The sequence below is a fragment of the Pristis pectinata genome, chromosome 28 (assembly GCF_009764475.1).
Source record: "Pristis pectinata isolate sPriPec2 chromosome 28, sPriPec2.1.pri, whole genome shotgun sequence".
NCBI lineage: Eukaryota > Metazoa > Chordata > Chondrichthyes > Rhinopristiformes > Pristidae > Pristis > Pristis pectinata.
The window spans coordinates 9,847,350-9,875,333 of record NC_067432.1 but is presented as its reverse complement, the minus strand read 5'-3'; the positions used below and the strand labels follow the sequence as shown (position 1 = coordinate 9,875,333).

General features: G+C 46.3%; 1 protein-coding gene across 2 annotated transcripts; it reads left to right on the top strand.

Moving 5' to 3' along the window:
- The first annotated feature begins 2 nt into the window (after window positions 1-2).
- On the top strand, window positions 3-27,266 carry LOC127584041 (hyaluronan and proteoglycan link protein 3-like). 2 transcript variants are annotated; one of them, XR_007958332.1, is made up of 6 exons: window positions 3-150; window positions 11,963-12,113; window positions 16,026-16,391; window positions 17,832-18,134; window positions 20,527-24,093; window positions 24,190-27,266. XR_007958332.1 is itself a non-coding variant. In XM_052040569.1 (5 exons), exons 2-5 carry the CDS (start codon window positions 11,996-11,998, stop codon window positions 20,811-20,813), a joined length of 1,074 nt encoding a protein of 357 aa, XP_051896529.1. In that variant the 5' UTR covers window positions 3-150; window positions 11,963-11,995; the 3' UTR covers window positions 20,814-27,266. The 2 variants fall into 2 exon arrangements, 1 of the variants encoding a protein (XP_051896529.1); XM_052040569.1 differs by having other exon boundaries at window positions 20,527-27,266.
- Window positions 27,267-27,984: the final 718 nt, after the last annotated feature.

Sequence of the window (27,984 nt, the reverse complement as noted above, 5' to 3'; positions counted from 1 at the left end):
AATTACTTTACCCTTTTTTTTATAAAGTACAGTTATTAGGTTCCAAGGATTTACTACAAGCTCTGGGCTACAAAGGGACAACAGTACTTGCCAAGGAATTGAACTTTAAGTTTGCAGGAAACTTGAAGCAGAAAAGAATTGTCCAACTTTGTAAGTACTGCTTGAAGATGCAATTGCAAATTAGTGCTATTTCGGTGCACAATGCTTTTCAAACCTGTAGATGTGTAGATTAACATCAATGCCAACTTAATACGGTTTTAACCGAAATTTATGGAAACAAAAAACAAATTTGCAATTTTCTTTTAAAGGCTGCTACAACTAAAGTGTGGGGGAAAGGGGAAGTCGGTCTATTGTTGGGGGAGTGAGGTCAGGGCGGAGTAGGACAAGGGCAATATTCAATCAGGACTTGGGTCCACCGTGCTTTTGGACAGATAGGCTGCGATCTCATTGTTTTAAGACGCATGAACCAATGGGAAAGTTTAAACTTCCAGTGAAATCTTTACAAATTTGGAAAACAAAGTTGAGGTTTTGTTTTGTTGAATAAAATTAACAATCGATTTATTATTAGTTTGGTGGTAATGAAGGATTGCTTAAAAAATAACTTTTCTGATGAAAAACGAGCTAAAACAACGTGAGTAGACCGCATTTGAATCGGATTATATTTGAATTTAGGAATTTCTTTATTTAAAGAAAATAGTAGTTACTGGGGTAAAATTGTTACGAACTAAACTTCATATTGTAGAATAAAAGACAAAGAGGGCACATGGAGAAAGAATATGCCTATTGATAGTTGGGTTGCGGTGCGACTCAGAGGTTTGTGCGGAAGCGAAGTCCTGAAGTTTCTCAAACTCCCAAAACTTCTGGAGAAGTTTGAAAGAAGTAAACCACTGTCTGCAGCTCCCTCTCCCGGCAGCTCCGCCGTACTGCAAACGGGTCCCACTCAGAGCGATGGACTGATGTGTGAGGCACTGACTTCAGTAAAAATAGTGAAACAAAACCCTCACAATGCTCAACGAATTAGTACTTCCATGGAAAGTAACTCCTTCCAGATGCATTCAGGAATATGGTTTTAATTGCATTGTATGAGTGTGTGGCTATTTTGCTGGTTTTGATTCTGCTGGATTTTGATGCTGTCTTTGGCTATTTTCTCCCCAGTGACTGGTTCTTGAGTTTCCTTCAAAGTAAAGATGAGAATCTTTTCACATCAGTGCAGCATCTGTGTTTGGTTAAAACGCGCACACGCTGACAGCGCGAACAGCAACTTGCAATTACATTAGCGCCTTTAACATTGCAAAATACCTCAAGGCATTTTCAAGGCGATTAACAAACACAACTTGACCGAGCCAGATGTCAGGGCAAAAGGACAGTTCACATCTGGTAATGATACCATGAGATGATTCTTTACTTTGCAGTAGGTAAGAAATTCAAATAATAAGTGATGGTGAGAAAATCAAAGGTATTTTGGTGTCCAGAGTAAACAAACACTGGTTTTAACGTGTGTTGGGCGTGAGGTTATTTGTTTATTCTGAGAAGCTTAAATCCAGCTTGCTTGGCGCCGAGATTTTGCTGTGAATATAGAGGCAGCCTGTAGGACCACCTCCGGAATCCAGGACGGTGGGCTTCATAATCGGACGATAGCTTCACAGCCCCTGAACATCATCCATACTGAGGTTCCGAGGCAGCGTTACACTGGGTGGCATCAGGTGTAGGTTCCGAGCTGTGGGCAACGACGAAGCTTCCCGATGAGAAGCCCAGTCCTCCTGGTGGCCTGATCAACCTTCGTCCCCCCAGCCAATACGGCCATTCATTAGCTGCTTGTGGGATTTTAGTCTGCAGAAATAGTGGTGTGTTCGCTTACATTACAACGGGAGGAGCATTTCAACAACAACTCATTGCCCATGAAGTGCTTTAAGATTTATTACGGTGCTGTTTTTATGTTTATATGTACAATATTGTGCAAAATATTCGAATTTTGTCAGATTAAGCTTTTCATAAATGCCTAGAGATGATTGACGATATTAAAAGCCCTGTGTTAATCTCAGTGCTGTTTTTATACACAACTCCATTTCTCTTCTGGAGACACAAGAGACTGCAGATAGAGTCATGGAGTCGTACAGCATGGAAACAGGCCCTTCGGCCCAATAGTCCCATTTGCCAACGTTTGGCCCAAATCCCTCTAAACCTTTCCTATCCATGTACCTGTCCAAGTACCTTTTAAATGTTGTTAATGTACCTGCCCTAACCACTTCCTCTGGCAGCTCGTTGCATCCACGGACCAAACTCTGTGTGAAGAAGTTGCCCCTCGGGTTCCTATTAAATCTCTCCCTTCTCACCCTGAACCCATGTCCTTCAGTTCTTGAATTCCCCAACCCTGGGATAAACACTGTGTGCATTCACCCTATATTCCCCCTCATGAGTTCACACACCTCTATAATATCACCCCTTTTTCTCCTATGCTCCAATGGATAAAGTCCCATCCTGGTCAACTGCAACCTACTGGAGGAACTGGTGCAGGGTTTTGTCCTGAAACGTTCGGCCCACTGAGTTCCTCCAGCAGATAGTTTGTTGCTCCATTCCTCTCCTGCTTGGCCCTGTGATTGGGATTATCTGTTGGGAAGAGATGACTCTTTTTTATGGCCTGCTAACATTGGCCAAGCTAGGAGATGGTTTCAGTGACCTTGGCTTCCCGAAAGGGGCAGGATCCAAGTGTCTTTAGGGCAACAAATGGGACCCCCTTATCTCCATACACGAATTCTAAGGCTTTTTCACTAAAGGGTAATCAAGGAAAAAAAAAATAGAGGCTTAAAATCATGTCGCCATGATTTTATTAAATGATGGAACAGGCTTGAGGAACAGAATGGCCTCCTCTTGCTCTTGTTTCCAATGTATCTCTCAATTCAAATAAATCTTTTCATTTTTTTTGGACGTGGCCATCGCTGGCAAGGCCAGAATTTACTTCCCATCCTTAATTGTTGAACCGCTGCAGTCCTTCTTGTGTAGCTGCTCCCCACAGAGCTACTGCGGGGCGAGTTTGACCCAGCAGTGATGAAGGAACAGCGCGATACTTCCAAGTCAGGATGGTGCGTGGCTTGGAGGGGATTCTGTCGAGGGTGGTGACCTCAGAATGGGAACACCAGCATCTCAATATTAGTTCAGATTGGTTAGGAACCGGCCTGTGTGTCCAGGTATTCACGGAGGTACCTACACCCCACACCCTTCTTGTAAGGACCCGGGGCTGACCTGGTCATGGCCAAGAGGGATAAAAGTTCTTTGACCCAGCCATCAGCTTTGACCCAGCCATTTCCGGTGTGATCTCTGCCATTTTAACTCACTGGGTAATTATTTCTTCATTCAGTGGAGGGAGGGGTTGGGGTGGAGGGTGGGGTTGAGGTAAAGGGATGGGTTGGGGTGGAGGGAGGAGTTGAGGAGGAAAGAGGGGTTGGGGTGGAGGGAGGGGTTGAGGAGGAAGGAGGGGTTGAGGTGGAGGGAAGGGTTGAGGAGGAAGGAGGGGTTGGGGTGGAGGGGGGTTGGGAAGGAGGGAGGGGTTGAGGTGGAGGGAGGGGTTGAGGTGGAGGGAGGGGTTGAGGAGGAAGGAAGGGTTGGGGTGGAGGGAGGGATTGGGGTGGAGGGTGGGGTTGGGGAGGAGGGAGGGGTTGAGGTGGAGGGAGGGGTTGGGAAGGAGGGAGGGGTTGGCGTGGAGGGAGGGGCTGGGGAGGAGGGGAACGGTGACCAGAGTTCAGCCGATGTCTCCACAAGGTGGCTCTGGCCTGCCGTACACCACCAGGACCAGAATCTATTGGAAATAGTCCCAGGGAACGGCTGCTCCACAATGGGATGGAGTTGGGGAATACACCAGCAAAGCAACTAAATATCCACAGGAACATAAGGAGCAGGCTATTCGGCCCTTCACACCTACTCTGTCATTCAGTAAGTTTACCGTCTCTACTATCGAGGCATTCCAGGATGCATAGATAGCTGGTATCTTTCTCCTAGGGTTGAAGTGTCTAATGCATTTAAGGTGAGAGAAGGTAAGTTCAAAGGAGATGTGTGGGGTGAGGTTTTTTACGCAGAGAGTGGTGGGTGCCTGGGGTTCGCTGCCAGGGGTGGTGGTGGAGGCAGATATGATGGGGTTGTTTAAGATGCTCTTAGATAAGATAAAATCTTTATTCGTCACATTTACATCAAAACACAGTGAAATACAGTGACAGGCACATGAATGTGCAGAGAATGGAAGGATATGGACATTGTGTCGGCAGAAGGGACTAGTATAGTTTGGCATTTAATTACTAGTTTAATTAGTTCAGCACAACATCGTGGGCTGAAGGGCCTGTTCCTGTGCTGTACTGTTCTATGTCCTATGATCTAAGATCATGCCTGATCTTTTACCTCAGGACCACTTTCCTGCATCGATCCCATATTCCTTGAGTCACATGTGTTACTTTCATTAGATGGAGGCCTATCAGCCCATAGAGTCCATGCTGGCTCTTAGCAGATTCCCTGCAGTTCCATTCCCCCACATTTCCCTGTAATCTCTACTCTTTCTCTCTCTCGACTCCCCTGCTCCCCTATTATCCCTGCCACCTACCTACCCTAAGGGTAATCTGCAGTGGCCAATTACTCTGCGGAACGTGTTTGGGCTGCGGGGGGCTGGGGGTGGGGTAAGCTGGAGCACCCATGGTGAACCCACAGTGTCACAGGGAGAACACACAAACTCTGCCCAGACAGCACCCAAGGTCGGGATTGAACCTGGGTCGCTGGAGCTGTGAGGTAGCAGTGCTACCTGTTACACCACATTCATTCCTTTAATCAGGAGCCTACAGTCAATATAAATAGAGCTTGACTTCTTTGGACACTGAGGTCAGAGTCCTAGGCATCAAGACACAATGACCTGACTTGGCAGACATTCCCAGCAGGTGTTCGTTCCATGTGTAGATGACTTATAAAGCTCAGATAATGGGTTAAAGTTCAAAATAACAATCCCTCATCATTAAATTTACAGATAAATGACCTTCCCTCAAAAATATAATAGGATTACGGTTAATAATAAATCCTGGGCTGGAGTTGTGTGAACATCCTTTATCAGGAGTAAAAATATCCTCAGCAGGTCAGGCAGCTTCTGTGGGGAGAGGCACAGAGTTAGTATTTTAGGTCGATAATCTCTCATATCGAGCTTTTACTGAAGCATTAAATAGAAATCAGTGACTGCAGATGCTGGAAATCTGAAATAAAACAGAAAATGCTGAAAGGACTCAGCAGGTCAGGCAGCATCTGTGGGAGGAGAAACAGAATTGGTATTTTAGGTCAAAGGCCTTTCACCAGTTCTGCTGAGTTTTTATTTTACAGCCAAAACATTAACTCTGTTTTTCTCTCTTCACAGATACTGCCTTGTCTGTTGAGTATTTTCTGTTTTTATCTCAGATTTCCAGCATCTGCAGATTCTTGCTTTTCCAGTGCTATCAATATCTAAGTTTAGTGCTGGTGGCAGTGCCAGAGTGCTATTTCTCAGTTAGTAGGGACTGGACATATAAAAGGTGTTGACCTTGACTCTGTGCCAGCATTTCTGCAGCCTGAATCCAGAGGTCTGAGCACAAAATAAGATCAGATATCTTTATCAGTCACATGTACATTGAAACACACAGTGAACTGCATCTTTTGCGTAGTGTTCTAGGGGCAGCTTACAAGTGTCGCCACACTTCCGGTGCCAACATAGCATGCCGACAACTTCCTAAACCCGTATGTCTTTGGAATGTGGGAGGAAACCCACGCAGACACGTGGAGAACGTACAAACTCCTTACAGAAGGTGGTCGGAATTGAACCCGGGTTGCTGGCACTGTAATAGCGTTACGCTAACCGCTACTAGGCTGCTACTCAGTGAGATGTTGAACCATCTGAGCTGCCATCTTGTGCTTGGAACTTCGAATCAAGGACTAACCATATCCCTCCTTTTCTTTAAGTAACCACCCCCAGGCTTGAGGATCCAATCCAGTTCAGTGGGTCCTGTGATGGCTGTGGGACATTTGGAGCTTGACAGGGTGGGGTTAGTCTGTGATGTGCAAAACTACCACCATTTGGGCCTGATCTCCATCTTCTCCCATTGTAGAGAAGCAAAATGCTCAGTGCCTTCCTGGACTGAGTTTAGAAGGACGTGGGGTGATCTTATTGAAATAAGTGAGACTCCAAGTAGCACTGTACAGACTGGAACTGTTTTCCCTGGAGTGAAGGAGGCTGAGGGTGACCTTACAGGGGTTTATAAAATCCTGAGGGGCATAGATAAGGTGAATGGTCACAGACCCCTTTTCCCAGGGTAGGGGAGTCTAAAGTTAGAGGACATAGATTTAAAGTGAGAGGGGAAGGATTTAAAGGGGGATTGAGAGGTAGATTTTTCACACAGAGGGAGGTGGGTATGTGGAACAAGCTGCCAGAAGAAGTGGGAGAGGTGGATACAATTGCAACTTTTAAAAGATATTTGGACAGGTACATGGCTAGGAAAGGTTTAGAGGGATGTGGGCCAAACACAGGCAAATGGGGCTAACTCTGGAAGGCACCTTGGCCGGCATGGACAAGTTGGGCCAAAGGGCCTGTTTCCGTGCCGTACAAGTTTATGACTCTATGATAGATGTCGAGATGTTTCCACAAGTGGGAGAATATTAAACATGGGAACATAATTGCAAGATTAAGGGCCAGTCATTTAAAACTGAAGAGCGTAGGAAGTTTTTCTCATAGATGGTGGTGACTCTTTGGATTGTCTATCACATGGGGTTGTGGGGGTGGGATTACTGGGGGTATTTAAAGAGAAGGTAGATAAATGTTTGAAAGATCAGGGTGTTCAAAGCTATGGGGAACTGGCACAGAAGAGCAGATAAGGGTCTGGGGCAGGTTAGCTATGATCATGTTGGATGGTGGAACAGGCTTGAGGGTCAAGTGGCCTACTCGTGCTTCTATTTTCTTATATTCTCATGCTTCTCCACCAGTTTGAGTGGTCACTTTTCTTTCAAGGAGGCTTTGAGAACATCCTGAAGCATTTTTTGTTCTCTTGGTGTGACGGAGTTTGGAGCAGTGTGCTTGTATTGGGGGTCTTGATGTCAGAAGAAGTCTGATGTTTGGTGTCAGACAAAGAGGACAGCTCAGCTGGTTGAGCACGGTGGCACAGCGGTTAGAGCCGCTGCCTCATAGCTCTGGGGATGCAGGTTCGATCCTGACCTCGGATGCTATGTGGAATTTACATGTGCCCTCTGTGACCGTGTGTGTTTTTCCCCTTGTGCTGTGGTCTCCTCCCACATCCCATAGATACACTGGGAAATTAATTGGCTGCTGCAAATCGCCCCCAGTGCAGGTTAACGGCAAATAGAATCGAGGTGGAGTTGATAGGCTTGTGAGAGGGAATAAGCTGCAGGGAAGACAGGAGAGGGGAACGGGGCTGTTGGCAGCTAGCATAGACCTGATGGGCCAAATGGCCACCTTCTGTGGGTTGCTATAGGAACATTATGGGATTAATGCCAAGGATGTTGGTCAGGGAGAGTACACTGATGTTGGTTCACTATTGGTTGTACCTTTCCAGTGCTTTGAAGTGCCTCTTCTAGTTAAGTAGCCCATGTCTCTGACTCACACAGGAGGGCAGGGGTCACTGCTGCTCTGTAGACCATGAACTTTGCATGGATTTGAGGTCTCGCACTTTGAGCACGCATTTCCTCAGTTCCTTGTTTTGGGTCTCATTGCCAACATGTGCCCCTATTGAGAGATGGCTCCTGAGATACGGTAAGACATCCATGCTGATTGGGCTGTTCTCATGGACGTGGATTGCCAGTGGGTGGTGATTGGTGGCGAAGGAACTGGAAATTTAGTTTAAGGCTCATCCTCTAATTCTCTGAATGTAGGAGTCAACAATGGTTTGGAGCTCTGAGTGGGGACATAGGTCAGGAGCTGGCATGGACTGGATGGGCCAAATGGCCTCCTGTGTTATAAAATGATTATAGGCTCGATGCCTGGGACATTGATCTGGGAGGTTACCCTAATGTTGCTTCATGTACTGAGCCAAGTCAGTCGATGATTGAAGCTGGTGCAACATTGGTTCTAGGTCATAGAACCATAGAGCACAAAACAGGCCCCAGGCCCTCCGTCCCGTCAAGCCCACACTGACCAGCAAGCACCCTTTTCACTAATCCCATTTTCATCTTCCTCATATTCCCTTCAATTCTCCCTGGATTTATATGCCCACCTATACTAAGAGCAGTTTACAGTGGCCGATTAACCTACCAACCCACACGTCTCTGGGATGTGGGACGAAACCAGAGCGCCCAGGGGAAACCCACGCCGTCACAGGGGGAGCATGCAAACTCCACACAGACAGCACTGGAAGTCAGGACTGAGCCTGGGTCTCTGGAGCTATGAGGTAGTATCCATTACCAGCTGTGTCCACTGGTTACGTAGGGAGGGTTGAACAGTTTTCCATTGATCTTGTAGATGGACTCCACTCCAGCAGGGAGGTTAAGTATTGCGGAGGGAACTTCCAGTCCGAATGGGAACTTTCCACATTCCTGATTCCATTCCCGATGAAGGGTCTCGGCCCGAAACGTCGACTGTTCATTTCCCTCCGTAGATGCTGCCTGACCTGCTGAGTCCCTCCAACATTTTGTGTTCGTTCCTCCAGATTTTCAGCATCTGAGGAATCTCTTGCATCTAACGGGAGCTTTGCAGCTTTTCCTGTTCACTGTGCTGATATCTGCTGCCATCTGCTGTTGTAAATTAGACATCACACCTGCTTTCCAATTCACTTGGACTGTCTCTGATAATTCTCCATTCTTTCTCAATCTCTCCATCTCAGGAGATTCCTTATCCACTGACATCTTCTGCAAACCCACTGACGCCCACAGCTATCATGATTACAGCTCCTCCCACCCTGTCTCTTGCAAGGATGCGATCCCTATCTTGTTGTTTAGACTTCACACCTGCAGCAGCTGGAAGAAACTTGCCTGCTGAATTTTTTGTTCTAGGGATTGGGACTGGAGATTACCATTTAAAATGTAAAATGTTCATCTCTCACTGATCTGTTGCTATTGCTGTTAAAGTTTCTCCCAAACCTGCATCTCATATCCCAGAAGCCACCTCCTGGCAAACATCAGTCCCACAATTCAGCGCAATCCAATGCCCAGCCCGGCACAGCCTTTGTCTGACTGAGGTAAGCCCTGACCTCACCCTATCACAGATATTCCCTTTGTCCTATCCACCCCTTCCCCTACCCACTTATTTTCTCAGTCTCCCAGTTCTGGGGAAGGCTCTTCAACCTAAAAATTTAACTCTTTCCACAGATAATGATGTATTGCAATGTTTAATATCTGAAATAGGGGATTTGTATTTTAAAATACATTAACTTTAAACTTTGGCTGCAATAGGTGTGAGTGATGTAACAAGCATCTGCTTGTGATACAACAACGAAGAACATGTATTTTTGTGGCGATTTCAAGAGGACGAGATGTACTTCAGAGAACCATACTCAAGAATCAACACTGAGTCAAAAGATCTGCACAGTGAACATGAAAAGCTACAACGCTCCTGTTAAATACGGAAGAGATTACAGATGCTGCAGATCTGGGGCGACAAGATGAGGGCATTTCTGTACCTTATTTTTGGTGTCAGTACCACTGCTCCAGAGATGGCTCAGTGGGTATATGCACGTCAGTAATCTATAAACAATAAAGTACAATGCAGGGTTAGCTAAGGTAGTGATGCCTTCCATAGTTCAATAACTATCTCCCACATGAAAACTGCGAAGAGACAATGGTGTAAAATGACTGATTTTTTCCCCCTGATTTCAGCACTTTTCTAGGATTTTGTTTCAACCAGTTTTTGAGGGATTCAACCTGCAAAGTTGCTCTATTTTCGGGAAAGACCTTGCCAGTTCCCTTGGACTGATGTGGTTACTGGTCAGGCAGAACATATACAGGGCAAAATAGGACTTAAACCTTTCAGGTCAATGATCTTTTACTATAACCAGTAAAAGTTAGAGACAAAACATGTTTTAAAATGCAAAGAAAAAAAGGAAGGTCAGTGGCAGGGTGGAGGAGGGGGGGTGAGACAATATTCTGAATAGTTCAAGCATCAGGTCCGAAGGGCTTGTTCTTCCTAATACTAGCCACCAGGTGGCAAAAATGAGTCATTTCCTAGCGCTCAGTAGCACTGCTTGGTGGCCAGAACCAGTTACTACAACAATGCAACTCCATCCAATGAGAGGGCACTACAGGAGCACCAGCACCTTGCGAATGCCAGTTCATACAGCAGCAGATCAAAGGTGTTGCAAACAATCTGCTGGAGGAACTCAGCAAGTCGAGCAGCATCTGTGGGAGGAAGGGGATTGTTGATGTTTTTGACCCAAAACGTCCACAATTCCTTTCCTTCCACAGATGGTGCCTGACCCGCAGATGCTGCCTGACCCGCTGAGTTCCTCCAGGAGATTATTTGTTGCTCCAGATTCCAGAATCTGCTGTATCTCTTGTATATCCAGATCAAAGGTGTTTGTTTGCTTGTTAAATTTCTCAGCAGATTTTCCTGGGGCTATATTGTTCTATTTTGCTAGTGCTCTTTCCAGTTATCTAACTTGCAGAAGAAAATGACATAAATGACACAGAAAAATGTTCATGGAAAAATCACAAAATGGTTCATTCATCAATAAAAAATGAATGTAGTATTTTCAGGTATAGTTCATACAAACTAATTATTTTCCTGGATAAAATAAAACGATCTGAATTTCTATAGCACCTTTTAATTTGTTCCCAAAGAAATTTCCAGCAATGAAGTAAAAGCGGGAAGCTACAACAAGCGTCAAAGTGATAAGGACCAGATAATTTGTTTCAGTAGAGATATAGAGTTATACAGCACAGAAACAGACCTTTGGTGCAACAGATAGTTGCACGCATCGTTACTAATCCCTTTTACCCGTATTACTATGCCTTGGCAATTCAAGTGCTTGTCTCAATCTTTGTAAATGTTGCAAGAGTGTCTGTATCCACCAGCCCCTCAGGTAACGCGTTCCAGATCCCAGCCGTTATCTGTGTGAAAAATTCCCCCTTGGATGCTCTCCACCCCTCCTCCCTCTCAGGTTAAACCTCTGTCCTCTTGTCTTAGGCATCCGTACCATGGGGAAAAAAGAATAATGTTTCTTAAAACTAAGCTATTATTTGTCAGGACAGCAGGGGGGAAAAAAAGCCCTGCTTTTCTTCACAGAGTCACAATGTTATACACAATGGAAACAGGCCCTTTGGCCCAACTCCTCCATGCTGACCAAGGTGCCCACCTGAGCTTGGCCCATTTGCTTGTGTTTGGCCCTTTTCCCTCTAAACCTTGACCATTCTAAATGCCTTTTGAACATTGTACTTGTATGCACCTCTACCACTTCCTTTGGCAGCTCATTCCACATACCCACCACCCTCTGTGTGAAAAACTTGCCTCTCAGGTCCCTTTTAAATCTTTCCCCTCTCTCCTTAAACCTATGCCCTCCAGTTTTAGACTCCCTTACCCTGGGAAAAAGATTGTGACCATTATTATTCTATGCCCCATATTATTTTACAGGAATCTATAAGGTCACCCCTTAGCTTCCTACACTCCAGGGAAAAAAGTCCCAGCCTATCCGGCCTCTCCTTATAACTCCCAAAGTGATCATGGGATCTCAAACATTGGAGAAAGCAGCAGAACTTCAAATTAAGATGGCATTCAAAAGACGGCACCTTTGACACTGTGGCAGTCCTTCAGTCTCGCAAAGGAATGTCAACATCAGTGTGCTCAGTGTCTGGAGTGAGATTTGAACCTGTGACTTCTGATTCATGGGGAGGGTGCTATCAGCTCAGCTGTGGTTGGTACTTGGAAACTGAAATCTCACTCGGTTGTAGGTTGCCTTATGGGCTTCTAAACCCAAGCTTCATGGAACTTTATCACTAATGTTCTAAGCCAACTGTTCCTTTTCTGTTGTAGGATGGTGGCTGAGTCAGACAAGGGTTTTCAGTGATGAAGTTCGCTCTGATGGTGGTGCTGCCCCTACAGCTGATCTGCTTGGCCTTGTGTCTGGCACAGAATGGTGCCTTCTACATCAACGGCAATGGCAGTGGGAATGGAAACGGCGAGTGTAAGTATAGCCAGTGCTGCTGACTGTATGGCGTCTACTTCCTTCCAACGATAGTTGCAGAGAACTGCTTCAGTTGCTCCTCCCCAGGACCACTGAAAGAATCTTCTTCCTCTAATCTCCGCTGAGCTTTCACTGAACATGACAGGTTGCATTGTGTAGGATCTGGATTCACGTCGGCTTTGAAAGCCTAGCACCCATTGAAGACCTTGTGTATGATAAAATGGACTCCTGACCTCAAAAATCTACCTCGTTATGGCCTTGCACCTTATTGTGAGCCTGCACTGCACTTTCTCCGTAACTGTAACACTGTATTCTGCATTCTGTTATTGCTTTTCCCTTGTATGACCTCAATGTACTGATGAGATGAAATAATCTGCATGGATGGCATGCAAAACAAAGTTTTTCACTGTACCTCGGTACATGTGACAATAATAAACCAATTTACCACATGATAAAAGAATGACCTGGGACTTACATAGTCTGTCTTTAATGGCCAAAATACCATACAGTCGATGAAATACTGTTACAGAGGAGTAATTGGTCTGATTGTAGGAAATGCAGCCACTATTCTGCATTTGATATGCTCCCACAATGGAACAATGCTTATCTGTTCTAGAGATATTAATTAATAAAGCGGAAAAGAGTGGCTAAAGTGAACGTAGGTCCCTTGGAAGATGAGAAGGGGGAATTAATATTGGGTAATGTGGAAATGGCCGAAGCCTTGAATGACTATTTAGTGTCGGTCTTCATGGTGGAGGACATGTCTAACATGCCAAATAGAGATGTGATGGGAGGTGAGGACCTCGATACAATTGCTGTCACTGAAAAGGTAGTGATGAGCAAACTAGTGGACCTAAAGGTAGACAAGTCCCCTGGTCCTGATGGGATGCATCCCAGGGTACTGAAAGCAATGGCAGAAATTATAGTAGAGGTGTTTGTGATAATTTACCAAAATTTTCTGGACTCTGGGTAGGTCCCAGCAGATTGGAAGACGGTGAATGTCATATCACTGTTTATAAAAGGATGTAGGCAAAAGGCAGCTAACCATAGGCCAGTTAGCTTAACATCTGTAGTTGGGAAAATGTTTGAAGCTATCATTAAGGAAGAAATAGAGAGACATCTGGATAGAAGTGCTTCCATCAGGCAGACACAGCATGGATTCAGGAAGGGCAGGTCCTGTTTGACAAACTTACTGGAGTCCTTTGAGGATATAATGACCGCAGTGGATAGGGGGGAACAGGTGGATGTTGCATACTTGGATTTCCAGAAGGCATTCGATAAGGTGCTGCGTAAAAGAATTATCCATAAGATAAGGATACATGGAGTTGGGGGTAAGGTATTAACATGGATAGAGGATTGGTTAACCAATAGAAGGCAGAGAGTTGGGATAAATGGGTGTTTCTCTGGTTGGCAATCAGTGGTGAGCGGGGTGCCTCAGGGGTCGGTGCTGGGCCTGCAACTGTTGACAATATATATTAACGATTTGGAAGAGGGGACCGAGTGTAGCATATCTAAGTTTGCTGATGACACTAAATTGAATGGAAAAGCAAATTGTGCAGGGGATGCGGAGAGTCTGCAGAGAGAGATAAGTGAGTGGGCAAGGGTCTGGCAGATGGAGTACAATGTTGGTAAATGTGAGGTCATCCACTTTGGAAGGAAAAATAGAAGATCAGATTATTATTTAAATGGTGAAAGATTACAGCATGCTGTTGTGCAGAGGGACTTGGGAGTGCTTGTGCAAGAATCGCAAAAGGTTGGTTTGCAGGTGCAACAGGTTATCAAGAAGGCAAATAGAATGTTGGCCTTCATTACTAGAGCGATTGAATTTCAGAGCAGGGAGGTTATGCTGCAACTGTACAGGATACTGGTGAGGCCACACCTGGAGTACTGCGTGCAGTTCTGGTCTCCTTACCTGAGGAAAGATCTACTGGCTTTGGAGGCGGTGCAGAGGAGGTTCACCAGGTTGATTCTGGAGATGAGGGGATTAGCTTATGAGGAGAGAGTGAGTCGCCTGGGACTATACTCGCTGGAATTCAGAAGAATGAGGGGGGATCTTATAGAAACACATAAAATTATGAAAGAGATATATAGGGGCGGCACGGTAGCGTAGCAGTTAGCGCGACGCTATTACAGCGCCAGTGATCGGGGTTCGAGTCCCGACACTGTCTAAGGAGTTTGTACGTTCTCCCGTGCCTGCGTGGGTTTCCTCCTGGTGCTCTGGTTTCCTCCCACATTCCAAAGACGTACGGGTAGGTTAATTGGGTTTAAAATGGGCGGCGCGGACTCGTTGGGCCGGATGGGCTTGTTACCATGCTGTAAGAATAACATTTAAAAAAGAATGTTGTTTCCACTAGTATGTGAGACTAGAACTAGGGGACATGGCCTCAAGATTCAGGGGAATAGATTTAGGACGGAGATGAGGAGAATCTGCTTTTCCCAGTGAGTAGTGAATCTGTGGAATTCTCTGCCCAGGAAAGCAGTCGAGGCTACCTCATTAAATACACTTAAGACGCAATTAGGTAGATTTTTGCACAGTAGGAGAATTAAGGGTTCTGGGGAAAAGGCAGCTTGGTGGATCTGAGTCTGCGGCCAGATCAGCCATGATCTCATTGAATGGCGGAGCAGGCTCGATGGGCCAGATGGCCACCTCCTGCTCCTATTTCTTAAGTTCTTATGTAATTAAGGGATAAACACTTGTCAGAGAATGACAAATGTTTAAACAACCCTGCAGTAAGTACAGTGGGGACAGGGAAAGCCCATTTGAAGACACCAAGCCTTCCTATGTACTTATCTAACAGTTCATCATTGAGAATCAACCTGTTGGGCACTGAGATCTTACCACAGCCCGGAAACCCTCTCAAATGTCCTTCTCTTGTCCCCTCATGAGCATATTGACCTGTGCTGGATCCACAAGCACTAATTACCTTCCAGAAAGTGCCCAAGAGAAAAGGGGACACTTGAGAGGGTTTCCAGGCTGTGGAAAGATCTTGGTGCCCAACATATTGATCCTCAATACCGGACTGTTAGATAAGTACATGGGAAGGATTGGTGGCTCAAGTGGGCTTTCCCTCTCCCTACTTCTCTTCTGTACAACTTTGCCTGGTCATTGAGTGTTGGCAGCGTGTTCACTTTTAGAAGGCATCTGCAAAGAATTCTTGTCCGTGTCAATATCCAGTGAGAGTGAGCCTAGGAGCAGCAACCCTGGCTGACTTTCCTCCTTTCTAGTCCAGAGCCATTCTTGTAACCTGTTATTATAATCAAGATCAGTTTACTCACTAAGGAGCAGGAATCAAACCTGGTCCCTCCCCAGGTTGCTGTCTCTCAGCTTTGCAATGGGCAGCACACATTATGTTAACTTGGACTCCCACCCAACTCATTCTCTCTTCTCCCGCCCCATTCATTGTCTCTTCTCCCCCCTCCCAACAGGCAGAAGATACAAAGGCTCGAGAACGCATACCACCAGGCTCAGTGACAGTCAAGCCAAGTTTGTTGTTACCATTGGCATAAATGCCATGAAAATTAGCTTTTTGCAGCAGCAGCACAGTACATTAGAAGACGAGGACAAACGTAGTTAACATAAACTTAGATTAACATAAATTATACATAACATACATGTGCAAAATAAACAACTAAATAAACATAACGACACTAGAGAGGAAGATTGAGAGAGAGAAAAGAACAGTTTCTCCCCCACTAAGACTCTTGAACAATAAAAATGAACTCTAGATCTCCTAATCTACTCATGCACTTGATTGTCTACCTGCACTGCACTTTCTGAAACACGAGATTCTGTATTCTGTTGTTTTTCCTTTAGGACTACCTCAATGATCTGTATGTGAAAACAAAAAGCTTTGCACAGTATCTTGGTACATGTGACAATAATAAACCAATTAACAATTGCTTGTTTCCCAGATTACAATGGCATCAAGCTTCACATCGAGACCGAAAAGGACCGGCTCTTTGCCTACCGAGGGGAGAACGTAACGCTGAGTTGCCGCTATCGTTACGAGCCAGCGGTGAACGCCAGCCGCAAGGTCAGGGTGAAATGGTCCAAGCTCAACATGGATTTTTCCAAAGAGAGTGACGTGATCGTGGCCATCGGGCTTCGCCACCGCAGCTTCGGGGAGTTCAAGGGGCGCGTCTACCTGCAGCAGGGCGACGAGCGAGAGGTGTCGCTGGTCATCACGGACATACGGCTGGAGGATTATGGGAAGTACAAGTGCGAAGTGATTGACGGTCTGGAGGATGAGAGCAGCATTGTCGAGCTGGAGTTACGAGGTAATCAGTGGCGTTAACGGGCAGGGTACAGTGTATCTCATGACCACCTTGTTGGGGTGACCAGGGAACAGGGACTCATAAAAAAAGCTGATGGGGGATCTCAGCTGGTTAAGCAGCACTTGTGGAGGCAAAGGGACGGTCACTGTTTGGGCTGAGACCCTGCATCAGGACTACTATCTCTCTGCCTCCACAGATGCTGCTCGACCCATTGAGTTCCTCCAGTGATTTGTTTTTTGGTCCAGATTCCAGCATCTGCAGTTTTCTGTGTTTTCCTGGAGGCTGATCAGCTCCTCCCTGCTGGCTGATTTTAGGGCAAGATTGCAGATGCTGGGATCTGGAGCAACAAGCAATCTGCTGGAGGAACTCAGCAGGTCGAGCAGCATCTGTGGGGAGAGGGGAATTGTCAACATTTCGGGTCGAAATCCTGCATTAGGACTATAATGCCCCATGGTATTATTGGATGTAGGGTTTCAACCCGAAATGTCTACAATTCCTTTCCACCCACAGATGCTGCCTGACCTGTTGAGTTCCTCCAGCACATGGTGATTGATTTCAGAGCAACACTGGTAAAGAAGTTTTTCAAAGGATAAGAAAATCATGTCTCCATGGGGAAGAGGGAGTGGTCAATTGAAAATGTCAGTAGAGGTTTTTAGCAAAATGGCATTGGGATAAGAATTTGCCATGATCTAATTGAATGGGAGAACCACATTAGTTCCTTAAGACTCATGGAGTAAAATATCCCCAAAACAAAATGCTGCAGGAACTCCACAGGTCAGGCAGCAACCGTGGAGGGAACTGGACACTGGACATTTTGGATCATCTGGACTACTGGTCTCCACATGAAAAGTCGACTGTCCATTTCCCTCCACAGATTCTGCCTGACCTGTTGAGTTCCTCCAGCACTTTGTGTGTTGCTCCAGACTCCAGCATCTGCAGTGTCTCCAGGAAATGGGTCGCTTCAGTTCCTAGGACGGGACCGGACTGAAAAGAGAGAGGGCGCATTTCTACAGGTGCGGTGCTCGAGTGGCCAAGGTCTCGTGCACAAACCTGGTTGTTGAGTGATGGAGCGGAGTCCTTCTGCAATTCAGTGGGGTCTGCTCACACTGTATGTCCAGCAATAGGAGGTGTGATCAGGAGTGGGAACCTGGCCTTATCTTCGTTTGGGTTATCAACCTGGGCTTAGTTAGAGCAGGTAAATTAAACCAGAGTGGTACAGATGAGGGGTTGGTATTCTCGGACGATGTGGCCTATTTTATCCTGAATGCTACAATTAAGCTACAATTGATGTTTCCAGTCCAACAGTACCAAGGGGCATTATAGAAGACCTTTTATGTGAGCCCTTGCAAAGGCAGAGGACATGATGGGCTGACTGGCCTCTTGCTGAGCCATTCCTTAGTGCACTTCCAAGAGACTTATGGCTGCTTGGACCTTGCCTTCCAGGTGTGGTCTTCCCTTACCAGCCGCACCACGGCAGGTACCGGCTGAACTTCCACGACGCCAAGCAAGCCTGCGAGCAGCAGGACGCCATGATCGCTTCCTTCGAGCAGCTCTTCCAGGCGTGGGAGGACGGCCTGGACTGGTGCAACGCGGGCTGGCTGATGGACGGGTCGGTGCAGTACCCCATCACGGTGCCTCGGGGGCCGTGCGGAGGCGAGGACAGCTCGGCCGGGCTCCGGAACTACGGGCTGCGCCACAAGAACCTGCATCGATACGACGTCTTTTGCTTTGCCTCGACTTTGAAAGGTGGGGGTCTTGTGGGGGCTGACTGCAGCTTGTAAGTGGGCGAGGGGGGTGATGTCTTTGGAGCTTTGAGTTGTGTGGGGGTACTGGTGGGAGAATGGGTTGCCCCTGACCTTGTACACATGAGAGGCCATGAAGTGGATGAATTTCCCAGGATGGAAAGACAATAGAGTCATGCAGCACGGAAACAGGCCCTTCGGCCCAACTGGTCCATGCTGTCCAAGAGTCCCATCTAAGCTAGTCCCATTTGCCCGCGTTTGGCCCATATCCCTCTAAACCTTTCCTATCCATGTACCTGTCCAAGTACCTTTTAAATGTGGTTCATGTACCTGCCTCAACCATTTCCTCTGGCAGCTCGTTCCATACACTGACGACTCTCTGGGTGAAAAGGTTGCCCCTCAGGTTCCCATTAAATCTCTCCCCTCTCACCTTAAACCTGTGCCCTCTAGTTCTTGATTTCCCAACCCTGGGAGAAAGAGTGTGCGCATTCACCCTCTCTATGCCCCTCATGATTTTATATACCTCTATAAGATCATCCCTCATTCTCCTATCCTCCAATAAAAAAAGTCCCAACGTGCTCAACCTCCCTTCATAACTCAGTCCCTCGAGTCCCGGCAACATCCTCACAAATTTCCTCTGCACTCTTTCCAGGTATTTTTCCTATAGCAGGGTGACCAAAACTGAACACAAAATTCCACATGCAGCTTCACCAATGACTTGTACAACTGCAACATAACATCCCCACTTCTGTACTCATTGCCCTGACTGATGAAGGCCAGTGTGCCATAAGCCTTCTTCACCACCCTGATGCCACTTTCAGGGGCTGCTTCTCTCTTCCAGCCTCACGAACTCTTGTGAATCTTTCGCTGGTCTTAACATGGCTTGAGATGGGATGTTGAACACATGGCTTCCTCCAGGGGGGCTGGGAGGACCTTGGGGGATTGTGTTCTAGGGCTCTTGAGATCAGGAATATAAATGCAAGTCTTCTTTTGTGAAATCAGCCCTCTAAAGACAAAGTCAAAGTCAAAGTTGAATTTATTGCCGTGTGAACAAGTACGTGTACGCTCAAGTGCAATGAAAAACTTACTTGCAGCAGCATCACAGGCACATAGCAGCATATAAGCAGCGTTTGCAAGAAAAACATAAACTAAAGATAAATTCTACACGATTCTTACAAAAAAGAACACAAATACAACAAAAAATACAAAGTCCATTTTCATGCAAGGTGATCAAAGTGGTCTTTGTGTTGCTAAACTGCAGGGTTGTGCAGGTTGGTTCAAGAACTGAATGGCTGAAGGGAAGTAGCTGTTCTTGAACCTGATGGTGTGGGACTTCAGGCTTCTGTACGTCATGTCATACTGCCACATGAATGTGCGGGGGCACTGATCCCTAATGGACCAGTTGAACATGGGTATCCAATTCCTGGTGGGATGTGTGGCCACTTGTTTTGCACTGGGTGCAATGATTTTGGGTTGGGAGGTCATCTGAATGTGATCCAGCGTTACCTTACTGTGCTGGGGAGAGTTAGAATTATCCTTTGTGTATCTAACTCCCAACAGGACAACCATATCATCTCTGAAGATGGCATGGCCCAGACGGTGGGGATTTTTGATGACAGAATTTACCTTCTTGAGGTAGTGCCTCACATGGATGCTACCAATGGTGGGGAGGGATGTGCCTGTGATGTGCAGAGTCCACTGCTCTCTGCAGCTTCTTACATTCCTGTGCTTTCGAATTGCTGTACCAGACCATGAAGCAACCAGTCAGGATGCTTTCAACAGTACGTCTGAAGGAGTTTGTTAGCATGTTTGGCGACAAGCTGAACCTCCTTAGCTTCCTAACAAATCGGGCAAGTTACAGAAGTAGAAACATAAGAGACTGGCAACACTCAGCAAGTCAGGCAGCGTCTGCTGAAAGAGGAACAGTTACCGTTTCAGGTCTGGAGGATGGTTCCCAGTTCTGATGAGGGGTCTCAGGCCTTAAATGTTAACTGTTTCTCTTTCCACAGATGCTCCCTGCCCTGCTGGGCAGTTTCTGTTTTTACCTCAGCTTTCCAGCATCTGCAGCTCTTTGGTTTTCCTTGGAGACACAACAGACCGCAGATGCTGGAATCTGGAGCCACAAATAATCTGACGGAGGAACTCAGTGGTCGAGCAACATCTGTGGGGGGGAAAGGAATTGTCGACGTTTTGGGTTGAAATGTCGACAATTCCTTTCCTCCCACAGATGCTGCTTGACCTGCTGAGTCCCTCTGGCAGATTGTTTGTGGCTTTGGTTTTCATTTATGGATCAAGTTACTGAATGCACACGGGATACACTTGCACACACTCTGTCAGATTGTTCAGCTGCTGTACTGACTCCAATCCCTCTTGGATTTCCTTGTGTCTCGGTCTAGGTAAACTCTACTTTCTCCGCCATCCGTTGAAGTTCAACTTTGATGAAGCAGTCAAAGCCTGCCAGGATGATGGCGGTGAGATCGCCAAAGTGGGCCAGCTCTACGCTGCCTGGAAGTTCCTCAAGTTCGACCGCTGCGAGGCTGGTTGGGTTGCTGATGGCAGCGTCCGCTACCCAGTCGCCTTCCCCCGGCCCAAGTGTGGTCCACCTGAGCCTGGAGTTCGTACCTTTGGCTTCCCCAGGAAGGAGAGTGGGAAGTTCGGGGTCTACTGCTTTAAGATGGACTAAAAGGCAAGGGCAGCTGCTGTGTTGATCACAGGAGGACCTTCCTCGTTTATTGAGCCAGCATTAGTGCTCATCCTTAAAGGTGAAATCAAATTATTTTAAAAAAGTATTAAGATATTACCTTCCCTGATACTACCCCAGATCTGAGTTTCAGAGAATCATGCAGCGTAGAAACAGGACCTTCAGCCCCTTGAGTCTGCTCCAACAGTCAACCACCCATTTACACTGCTCCCATTTTATTCTCCCCACATTCCCCTCAACCTTGCCCAGATTCTGCCACTCACCTGCACAGTATGAGCGATTTACAGCGGCCAATTAATCTACCAACCCACACGTCTTTGGGATGTGGGAGCACATGAAGGCAGCCCACCTGGTCACAGTGAGAATATACAAACTCTACACAGACAGCACCAGAGGTCAGGATTGGACCCAGGTCACTGGAGCTGTGAGGCAGCGCTTTACTGGATGCACCACTGTGCTGCCTCTTTTTCTAATCAATTTGAAAGTCCTCATAAACATTTGTGTGCTGTTTGATTTTTCAGAGGATATTTTTAAAAAGAAACCAGTGAACCTAGTGTTTAATACTGAAGGCAGGAACGTCAAGACACTACACAGTCATTTATTGTGCATTTGGCTCCTAGAGGGTCAGCTAATATCCTACTCCTTACTTTGGGTAATTGCCTGCAGAATTCCTTTCTTACTTTTGCTTTGTTGTCCTTCATTCCCTGTTAGTTCAGCAACCACTGTGTCTTCAGCTAAGAGTCTGGACTGATAGATGCAGTGATTCCAGCTACAACAGTAATCCCAGTGATCAGGCAACTTATTCAGAGGGAGTAATCCTTGGGTTGAGACACTGTGTTGGATTGTTGGGCTCAGAATTGGCAGGCATTTGAGTGAAAGTGAATATGTCAAATAAGCCCAAGATCTGGCCTATATTTTAGCATCCAAACCATGACATTCATACTCATTAACTAAATTTGTTTAATTTTTACAGAATAATTATGATCTAATGCACAGTTCTACAAGGCTACAGTCATGGTTTTGATTGCAAAATTAGCATACAAGCAACTAGGCCCAGGCAGTATGTGTCAAAATTAGGCCTCAACATCTATTTGTGTATCCAGACACGAATTTGAAGGCCCATTGAAGATTCAAGACTAACATAGATCTCAGAGATGATATGGTTGTCCTGTTGGGAGTTAGATACACAAAGAATAATTCTAACTCTCCCCAGCACAGCAAGGTAATGCTGGATCACATTCAGATGACCTCCCAACCCAAAATCATTGCACCCAGTGCAAAACAAGTGGCCACACATTCCACCAGGAATTGGATACCCATGTTCAACTGGTCCATCAGGGATCAGTGCCCCCGCACATTCATGTGGCAGTATGATGCAAGGTCAACAAGAGACCATCCAGAGACATGTAGAGAGGAATATGACAAACAGAGCATGTGTGTGCACACGTGCGTGTATGCACACAAGTGTGGACATGCATATGCGCGTGTGTATCCTGGTCACATGTTCAATCAATTGTCTCTGATCTCATTCTTAGTTGGTCAATCTCAGGCCTATTGGAAGTCATCTTGGAGCTGGTTACATTCTCACTGATCAGCCTTAGGCTCCTAATCTGGTGAAACCTAGGTTCGGACTCCACTTTAGTGTGGATGGAGCCAATTGGCTATCCCTTCCACTGCTTTCTCCTTATATCATGAAGGCATCAGCTCCTCTCTGATGAGACACTTCAACTCGTCATCCCCAATATCTCTTCAGTACCTCCCTCAAGAGGCCACATTCAGAGGTAGGCAATGAGTTTCAACTATTTAACCACAGGACAGTGTACTATTGAGCCAAATCCTGTCCTCATCCAAGGGTCATTGTTCAATGCTGGCTGATTCTCTGAGATCAGGAGTAACAAGGCTGATGGTGAAACCCCTTGACTCTTCCTTGGTTGACTGGACATCAAACCTGGACCCTCCAGGATGAGTGACACATCTACTTCATGAGTCCTTGAGGAACCAACATTTCCTCTGTGCTCCAGGTGCTTACTATAATGGAAGCCAATTTCCCAGAACAATTTGTGTGATTTCACCTTTAAAGAGTGAGCAATTTGATTATCTGAGAATCAAGTGCTTTATTTAGCCTGTTGTCCAGGAAGTAAAGAATTGTAATGACTAGATATTCAGAGGACTGCAACAGCCTTTCTTACACGGGGCTTGTGAGGGTGGGAATGGGGGTGGGGTGGAGAGGGACCGAATGTGGGGCATTAAATTTTTTACCAAGTTTTATAGATATTTTATTACATTTTATTAGTTCAAAGCAGACTATAGTTATAGCTCAAATCTATTTAGATGCGCTAGCCAAACACCATGCTGTAATGCCATTGAAGAGTATAATATTACCTCTGACTTCAAACACGCTACTCCTACACCCGTGAACTTTCCAACAGAGTCAAGAAATGACAAGCAGGAGAAGGAATCCCAGCACTCCCCAAAATCCCAACCTGACAGTGTAAACCGTCCCAGTACAGTGTGTGAAGCAGAGGTGAATTGTCCCAGTACAGAGTGTGGTGCAGGGTGAACTGTCCCAGGGCAGAGGGGGAAGCAGGGGTGAAATGTCCCAGCACAAAGAGGTGAGCAGGGGTGAACTGGCCCAGCACGGAGTGGGGACTGGGATGAACCATCCCAGCACAGAGTGGGGACTGGGGTGAACCATCCCAGCACAGAGTCGGGACTGGGGTGAACCATCCCAGCACAGGATGAGGACTGGGGTGAACTGTCCCAGCACAGAGTGGTGATTGGGGTGAACTGCCCTAGCACAGAGTGGGGATTGGGGTGAACTGTCCCAGCACAGAGTGGGGACTGGGGTGAATTGCCCTAGCACAGAGTGGGGATTGGGGTGAATCGTCCCAGCACAGAGTGGGGATTGGGGTGAACTGTCCCAGCTCAGAGTGGGGGCTGGGGTGAACTGTCCCAGCACAGAGTGGGGACTGGGGTGAACTGTTCCAGCTCAGAGTGGGGACTGGGGTGAATCGTCCCAGCACAGAGTGGGGATTGGGGTGAACTGTCCCAGCACAGAGTGGGGACTGGGGTGAACTGTCCCAGCACAGAGTGGGGATTGGGGTGAACTGTCCCAGCACAGAGTGGGGACTGGGGTGAATTGCCCTAGCACAGAGTGGGGATTGGGGTGAATCGTCCCAGCACAGAGTGGGGATTGGGGTGAACTGTCCCAGCTCAGAGTGGGGACTGGGGTGAACTGTCCCAGCTCAGAGTGGGGACTGGGGTGAACTGTCCCAGCACAGAGTGGGGACTGGGGTGAACTGTTCCAGCTCAGAGTGGGGACTGGGGTGAATCGTCCCAGCACAGAGTGGGGACTGAGGTGAACTGTCCCAACACAGAGTGGGGACTGGGGTGAACTGTTCCAGCTCAGAGTGGGGACTGGGGTGAATCGTCCCAGCGCAGAGTGGGGACTGGAGTGAACTGTCCCAGCACAGAGTGGGAACTGGGGTGAACTGTTCCAGCTCAGAGTGGGGACTGGGGTGAATCGTCCCAGCGCAGAGTGGGGACTGGAGTGAACTGTCCCAGCACAGAGTGGGAACTGGGGTGAACTGTTCCAGCACAGAGTGGGGACTGGGGTGAACTGTCCCAGCAGAGTGGGGACTGGGGTGAACTGTCCCAGCACAGAGTGGGGACTGGGGTGAACTGTCCCAGCAGAGTGGGGACTGGGGTGAACTGTCCCAGCACAGAGTGGGGACTGGGGTGAACTGTCCCAGCACAGAGTGGGGAGACATCACTTTCAGAGACAACGTGTCTCTGTACAATGATTTGCCAGATGAGTTCATGCACACTTGTATGAACATGTGTTGAAAGTGCATTTGTGCTAATTATTTCAAACTGCTTTTTGGTATTTATTAAGAATTGCCACACTGCTGGAATTGATCGCATGGGGAATTCTAAAGCTGCGTCGCTTCATCACTGTGACATGGAGATCTAGTGTTACAGCACTGATTCAGTGGAATCTCCAAGTATTGAGGCTGTTTAAAAAGAAAAAGGGAAAGAGCTCTTACTGCACTTTTGCTATATGTTTTGTTGCCCCCTGTTTAATTTCCCACAGTAGATGAAGAGGTCATGGGTAGGATTATGACCTCCCTAGAACATCAGAAAGCATGAGGTCTGAGTGCTCAGGCAGATGGCCATTCCTTTCCATCCACTGCTGTCTCTTAGATGCTGTGCCAATGAGTTGAGCCCTCACCACCTCTCTTGGGTGCTCCCTGATAGCCATGAGACTGTGCTTTCTACACGGATTCTAAGTAGTGTTTAATGTAGTGTCAAATGCTTAGCCTTTTGACGTTGCTTCAGAGGGAGCTATGGAACTGATCATAAGCCATTCTTCTATCCTTCTACGTGTTTGAAGCCTGTTCTGTTGGAATATATCATTCTTGAATATAGTGATTAACAACCTTTACTATCCTTAATGTCAATTAAAAATTGTAAGGAACATATTATAACCATGCACTGCAGCTCAAATGTTTACTTCAGTCCAATTTCCAGGGACGACAGCTTGCATTTGTACAGCACATTTAATGCCATTAAATGTACCAAGCCTCTTCAAAAGGGAACACAGTCAAACAAACATTGACAATGAACCACATAAGAAGATTATTAAAGCAGGGAGCCAAATACTTGGTAAAAGCATATGGTATTAGAAAATATTTTAAAGGGTAGGCAGCAGAGATCTTTAGTGAGGAGGCTACAGATGTTAGGATGCAGAGCAGTTCCACGGTGATAGCTGCAGTTGTGGAGTGATGGAAATGGAGACACTCAAGAGGCTAGAATTGCATGATGCAGAGTTCTTAACAACTTACATTTACATACTGCCTTCAATTACGTAGCGTCAAACGGCTGCTGTGGTTGCTGGATGAATTGTCCAAAGAGCATCCATCCTCCAAATGAAAAAAAAACTTGTTTTTCCCCATTGAAACCAAGAGGAGAAAATGGAGGTGTTGGCGATCTGCATCTCCCCGTTGCCAGTCACTTCAACTCCCCCCTTCCACACTATCACTGATATGTCAGTCTTTGGCCTCCTCCACAGCCCAGAGAACTCCAAGCGCAAACTGGAGGAACAGCACCTCATTTTCCGTCTTGGAACCTTGCAGCCTAACAGCATGAACATTGAATTCTCCCACTTTAAGTAATCCCCACAACCCCACCCCACTATGCTTCTCTTCCTCCCTTTCCTAGCCCCTCTCTCTCTTTCTACCTTTATTTTTCCTTTCTCTCCTTGCCTTTGACCCATCCCCCAGTGGATCTGCTCTCCCCTCCTCCCCCGCACCTGCCTATCACTATTTCTTACCTGCTTTGACCCATCACCCTGTGCCGACCCCGCCTCCCCTCTTTTGTCCACCTATCACGGCACTGCTTTTCCCTCCTACATATTGGGTTTCCCCTTTTCTTATCTTGAAGAAGGGTCCTGACCCAAAACGTTGACCGCCTGCTTTTCTCCACGGATGCTGCCTGGCCTGCTGAGTTCCTCCAGCGTCGTGTTTTTCATCCAGATTCCAGCATCTGCAGTCCGTTGTTTCTCAAGGAGAAAATGTGTGATGCCCAAATCCCATTAGTGTATTGAAAAACAACTGAACTCCACTTAGACTGACTGTAAACAGAGGCACATGGAGAAAAAAATCCCCTCTCGATGGGGAGGCAGCCTTCAAATGCATTAGGACATGTTGACCAGAAGACTTCTCTTGCATGTAAGTGACAGCCTATAAACCTACTCACCCACAGCACAACCAATGCACAGGTGGAGCCAAAGCTGAGCTCCAGCTGTTGTCAGGGAAAGCCACGCTCTTAAGGTGGAATAAGGGAGATACCAGGCACTCAATAAAAGATATGAATTGTAATCTAAGTTCACAATATATTGGTTTATCAGGGATCCTTTCAATACTCAGTAACTGCAAGAAAGTTGAAGCGTGTGAAGACAAACACCAAAGTTAATCATCATTGTGAGCCCATCTTGATCATGATAATCTTGTTCATTATATAGATCCATAGTTATTCTTCGCCTTCCTGTTATCTCTTGGTTACCGCATACTGTTGTATTAAGATGTTGCTTTTATTTTATATTAAAAAGACATATCTATATACATTGTTGGCTCTTTCAATTCTGATATCCATCCCTTCAACGAGAAGACGCCTTCATTGTGTAAACAAGAAAAACTCTGGACAAGCCAGCTTTGAGAGAGAAACCGATATTGGTACTATGTTTTTAGGGTTAACTTTAAGGTGTGTGTAAAATAAAGTATTGCAAGGTTGTTATATTTTCTAAAAATATATATGACTTTTGTCAGCACACATATGTTATGTTCTGTGCGTTCTGTCAACTTTAGCCCAACACATTTTACAATAACAGATCTTTCCTTGATGCAGGGGGTACTGCCCACTGTGAATGTCTGATCGTAAAATTATCTTACTAAGAAGCATAAAAGTTTTGTCAGTTAAAACTATACAGGGCTGTATATTTGCTGTCTTTGTGGATGAACAAAAGATTCACATCTAAAAACCTTTCAAATAAATAAGCTGCAATGGTTCACACCTGGCATAGGTTCATTTATATCAAAATGACAAAAATGGATAAAAATCTATCATGTTTCTAATATTGAACATTATTTAAAAATGAGAGTTATGATTCCATAAGACCATAAGATATAGGAGCAGAATTGAGCCATTCTGCCCATTGAGACTGCTCTGCCATTCAAACATGGCTGATTTTTTTCAACCCCATTCTCCTGCCTTCTCCCCGTAACCCTGAACCACCTTGCCAATCAAGAACCTATCAATCTCTGCCTTAAGTACACCCAAAGACTTGGCTTTCACGGCCTTCTGTGGCAACAAATTCCACAGATTCATCAACCTGTGGCTGAAGGATTTCCTCCTCATCTCAGTTTTAAAAGGACGTTCCTTTATTCTGAGGCTGTATCCTCGGATCTTAGACTCTCCTACTAATGGACGTATTCTCTCCACGTCCACACTGTTCAGGCCTTTCAGTATTCGGTAGGTTTTAATGAGATTCCCCCCTCATTATTCCGAACTCCAAGTACAGGCCCAGAGGCATCAAATGCTGCTCATCTGTTAAGCCTTTCAATCCCAGGATCATACTTGTGAACCTCCTCTGGAC

Excerpts from the sequence above, each read along its gene's own strand:
- LOC127584041 (XM_052040569.1), top strand. The coding sequence starts at position 11,996 with ATGAAGTTCGCTCTGATGGTGGTGCTGCCCCTACAGCTGATCTGCTTG. Across the intron at positions 12,114-16,025 it reads TGGGAATGGAAACGGCGAGT|ATTACAATGGCATCAAGCTT; the intron begins GTAAGTATAGCC and ends CTTGTTTCCCAG. Across the intron at positions 18,135-20,526 it reads CTTTGCCTCGACTTTGAAAG|GTAAACTCTACTTTCTCCGC; the intron begins GTGGGGGTCTTG and ends GTCTCGGTCTAG.